The sequence below is a fragment of the Gavialis gangeticus genome, unplaced genomic scaffold, assembly GCF_001723915.1.
Source record: "Gavialis gangeticus isolate Ggan-Ray unplaced genomic scaffold, GavGan_comp1, whole genome shotgun sequence".
In the NCBI taxonomy this organism is placed as follows: Eukaryota; Metazoa; Chordata; order Crocodylia; family Gavialidae; genus Gavialis; species Gavialis gangeticus.
Window position 1 is genome coordinate 11,291,308 of NW_017729018.1, and position 4,225 is coordinate 11,295,532.

At 69.5% G+C, this 4,225-nt stretch overlaps 1 protein-coding gene and 1 long non-coding RNA gene across 2 annotated transcripts in view; both read right to left on the reverse strand.

Annotated features, from left to right (window-relative positions):
- LOC109294912 overlaps nt 1-750 on the reverse strand; it is a 7,795-nt gene extending 7,045 nt beyond the window's left edge. Inside the window, exon 1 of the long non-coding RNA XR_002096647.1 lies at nt 132-750. This is a non-coding gene — a long non-coding RNA (uncharacterized LOC109294912). The remainder of the gene's footprint in view (nt 1-131) is intronic.
- Nucleotides 751-812: 62 nt separating this feature from the next.
- C2CD4C (C2 calcium dependent domain containing 4C) lies at nt 813-3,948 on the reverse strand. Its single transcript, XM_019513714.1, has 2 exons — nt 3,866-3,948; nt 813-2,347 (listed from the first exon to the last, which is right to left on the reverse strand). Exon 2 carries the CDS (start codon nt 2,293-2,295, stop codon nt 1,003-1,005), a length of 1,293 nt encoding a protein of 430 aa, XP_019369259.1. The 5' UTR covers nt 2,296-2,347; nt 3,866-3,948; the 3' UTR covers nt 813-1,002.
- Nucleotides 3,949-4,225: the final 277 nt, after the last annotated feature.

The window sequence follows — 4,225 nt, forward strand, 5'->3', positions numbered from 1 at the left end:
GAGCGGAGAGGAGATGCAGGTGCCCGCCGGAGGGCTGCGATCTCTTTGCCGCAGCACCCTGAGGACAGGGGTCCCGGGCCCGAGGCGCTTTGAGGGGCCTGATTCAGAGGCTGCTGAGAGATGGGACGCACCTGGTTCAGGATCGGGCTCCCCGGGGATATTGCACGTTGTCTGGGAGGGGAAAAGCCATCCCCAGGGACCTCTGGGTTGGGCATGGAGCTGGGGGGGGTGAGGCCGCCCTGTCACCCTTCCCACCCCCTCCCCGGCATTCGCAGATCAGGACCCCCGCCGGAAAAGAGCACAAAGTCGGCTTAAAACCCCACGAGGGAGCAGTCTGGGCTGCCCTTGATTTGCCTCCGGGGCCCTGCCCCTGCAGCAGGACCTCGAGATGCGCTCTGCAGCCGCAGAGGCTGGAGCCCAAAGCTGCTGTGTCGTCCCCTGACTCCAGGACACGGGGCTTTCCAGGCAAGTGCAAATGCTGCAGGGGCCCAGCAGTGAGTCCCACCCCCTTCCGGCCCCCCGGGGGGGGGGCAGAGATGAGGCAGAAGGGGTCTGCAGGGGCACCGATTGCCTCCCCCACCCCTAGAGCATCGCCCCCTCCCATTGCCGCAGCTCACAGCCAGACAAGTGCCTCCACAGCCCCAGCCCCGGGGCATCTGCATTGCATCGCGGGGGCTGAACCTGCCCTCCGACGCCGCCCGCCCACAGCCCGTTTGATTCCCCAGGGAGCAGCTGGCCCAGGACAAACCCGAGGCAGGCCACTGGGTCTGGGGAGCAGGGAAGGGGCCCAAATCTCTCCTTTCTCCTCTCCTCCCCGTCACCCCTCGCCCACCCCGTCTAGAGAAGCCAGCCGCTCGCTCTCGAGGAGGCTGGTGCAGGGGGCTGCTCCGCGTCGGCCAAGGGGACCGACCCGGGAAGCATCGGATGCCCCCCCGCCCCCGGGGGAGGCATCTGATGCCCGCCGGGCGCTGGCAGGGCGGGACGGGGCAGCCACGAGGCTCATCAGAAGGGCAGCAGGGAGGTGAGGGGCAGCTCCCTCTCGCCCAGCAGCGTGTCCCGCTTGAGGCTGCCCCCCCGGTTGACCACCTTGACCTTGAGGGACATCTTGCGGGCCGCGCTGATGCCCAGGCCGTCGAAGAAGAAGTCCTCGTTGAAGACGGGGTTGCGGCTGTTCTTGATGATGGTGCTGCGCTGCTTCTGCAGCTTGCCCGGGTTCAGGTGCAGCCCCACGCAGCAGTTGATGCTGCGGGCATCCCACAGCTTGTCGTACAGCTCCTCGGCCGCGATCACCCGCACCCGCAGCCGGGCCCGGGCCGCGTCGTAGTCGGCCGTCAGCCGCAGGCTGCCCCCCTTGCTCAGGCTCAGCGTGTGCTCCCTCTGCTGCCGCTCGGGCCCCGGGGACTCGGGGGGTGCCGGCGGCTGGGTCGGGGGGGTGGCGCAGCGCAGGCGGCGCTGGGAGCTGGGGCTGGTGTCGGCCGAGCTGTCGTCGGTGGAGAGGGAGCTGTTGCGAGCCACCGAGTGCTTGAGCTTGATCACCTTGGCCTGGCTCTCCTGGCCGAAGAGCTTGAGCAGGGACACGGAGCGGGACAGCAGCGGGGAGCCGAAGGGCGAGGACTCGGCCGAGGAGCAGGTGTCGCTCTCGCCCCCGCTGAAGTAGCGGTAGGGGTTCATGAGCGACGCCCCCGTGTCGGAGGGGGCGAGGTGGGCGCCGTCCCCGTTCACCTTGCCCCCTGCCCGGCGCTGGGCGCTGGGGGAAGTCGTCTGCGCCTGGCACAAGCTGCCGTGCTCGCTGTGGAAGAGCGACTCCTTGCGCCGCGTGTGCGGGCTCTCCATGAGCGTGGCGAAGCCGTAGGAGGTCTGCGCCTTGGGCACGTAGGGCAGGGACATGGCCGTCTGGGCTTGCGGGTCGGCGTTGGTGCTGAAGTCCTCCTCGTCGGCCCACTCGTCGGCGCTCTCGATCTGGATGATGTGCCGGCTGGCGGCCTTCAGCAGGCTCTTGCTCTCCGCGGCGGCCTTGGCCGGGAGCCGCGGGCTGCGCTGGGCCTTGCGGGCCGACAGGTTCTGCTCAGAGGCCGAGGTGCTGAGCCCGGCCTTGGCCTTGGCCTTGGCCTTGGCCTCCGTCCCCTCGGCCTCGGGCGGCACCGTGGCCAGCTTGGGTGGGATGAAGAAGTCGGGGATCTTGTCGGGGGTCAGCACGTTGCTGTACAGGGGGCCCTTGGCCTGCTTGTCCCCCGCCTCACCCGCCCGGGCCGCCCCGTTCTCCACCGAGCCGCGGATCCGCTCAAAGAGCCACATGCTGCGGGCGCAGGGGACGGGGCGGGGGCCGCGGGCACCCGGCGCTCCCCCTCTGCAAGATAAACAAGGACAGGGCAGGGCTTCATCCGCGGCAGTCGCGGCCACGGCCGGATCGGGGCCCCAACCTGACTGGGGGGGGCGGCAAGGATCGGGCCCTTCCCACGGGGCACCTGGCCAGCCTGGAGCACGAGGAGCCCAGCCCTGTCCTGGGGGTCAGCGCGTGGGAGGTGCAGCTGTCCGGCACGAGGAGATGACACCACCTCCCCGCCCGGCTGCTCCCCCAGCTCAGGCGACAGCCGCCCCCGTGGTCCGCGGGGGGCTGAGGGTCTACCCGAGCTCACCCCAGTGGCGCTATGCGCCCCCTCCCCGCCCCGCCGACTGCAGCCCATCGCCGTCTGGGCTGAGACCGGAAGACTCGTGTCGGCCGTGGGCTGGGGAGGCAGGCGCACGCAGCTCGGCCGAGTCACCGGCTCAGCCCTGCAAGGGCCAGGCTGGGGGGCAAGGGGGTCGGCTTTGGTTTACTCCGATCCTCCTGGGCTGCGCAGTCAGCAAAGGCGGCAGGGTCTGTGCAGGTCTAGGGGGCGATGGGGGTCCCCGCTGGCCCCCCTTGCTGCGACCTGGCTTTGGCAGCAGTGCCCTGCCCTGCCCAGCCCTGCAGCTCCAAGTGCCTGGGGGAAGCCAGACCTCCTGCCTTGTTTAACTTCTCTCCCAGGAGCCGGAGCCCAGGGATGCCTCCAGTCCCACCAGCCCCTGCACAAATCCGTACTGCGGGCGGGGAGAGGAGGGGAAGCAGCCACTGCAGAGCAGCTCGGGGCTGGCGAAGGGGCGCGGGGTGGGCTCTGCTGCCCCTCTGCCCTTGCACCCAACCAGGCATTGCCCCGCGGTCCTTGGATGCTGGAGGTGACCCCGAGCACAGAGCACCTGAAGGGCTGCGCTGCCAGCCAGGTCCCTGCCCTTGGGCACCTGTTGTGCCCCTCTGGTTCCCCCTGGGACACCCTGGCCTATCCTCTCCGGGGACAGCCAGGTGGCAAGTCCTTGCACGGGTGTTTTGGGAGCATCGGAGGAGAGATGCCAGCCTCTGGGTGGCCAGCAGTGGAAGGGTTAACTGGAGGTACCTGGCTAGCCTCTCCCTACAGGGCCCCATGGGGGATCAGGGGTCGGCCCCCCAGAGCCTGGGGTACCCCCTTGGCACGCACAGCCCCTGTTTTCCAGAACCGGCACGAAGTTTGTCACTGGGCACCTGTGGCTGGCTCTGCCGGGTGGGCTTTCCAGCTGGCGCCTGGGCCGCGGCTTCCCCCAGCAGCGCTGATCTCCGGCCAACTTCACCGTGGGGACCGAGGACGGGAGTTGTGGGGAGCAGGACGGGAACTCTGCCAGCCTCGGGCCAGGAGCCCGGCGGGGCACCGCCCGTGGGTGCCCCCCCCCCATCCGGATGCAGCGAAGGAGAAATATCCTGCCTGCCTACGACACTGGCACTTGGCTCCGGTCCTTCTCTCTCGAGGGTGCAAACTCCCTGCCCCTGGCTCCCCCTGCCCCGATCAGCGCGGACGCCCCTGCCCGCCGTGCCTACCTGTGGCTGGACGGTCCCCGGGAGCCCCGTGGGGAGGCAGTGTCCCCCAGCAGGCAGGTCCCAGCTCCCGGCCTGCGCGGCTGGCTCCGGGCTGGGAATGAGGTGCCCGAGACCTGCTGTCTCCTTTTATACCAGCTCAGCTGTCACAATTCATTCATTGCAGGCGCTAGAAACCTCCCAAATATAGACTTCAGCAGCCGAGCCGTATTCCTCCTAACACAGCTGCCGCTGGCTTTTTCCGTGGTTCCAGCTCGGCCTGGCTCAGCCTCCCGGGCGTGCTGCCGACCCCGCGCGGCACCGAGTCGCCCCCAGCCCCTGCCTTCCCTCTCTGCCTGCTGGATGGGTCACGCCTGAGCCATC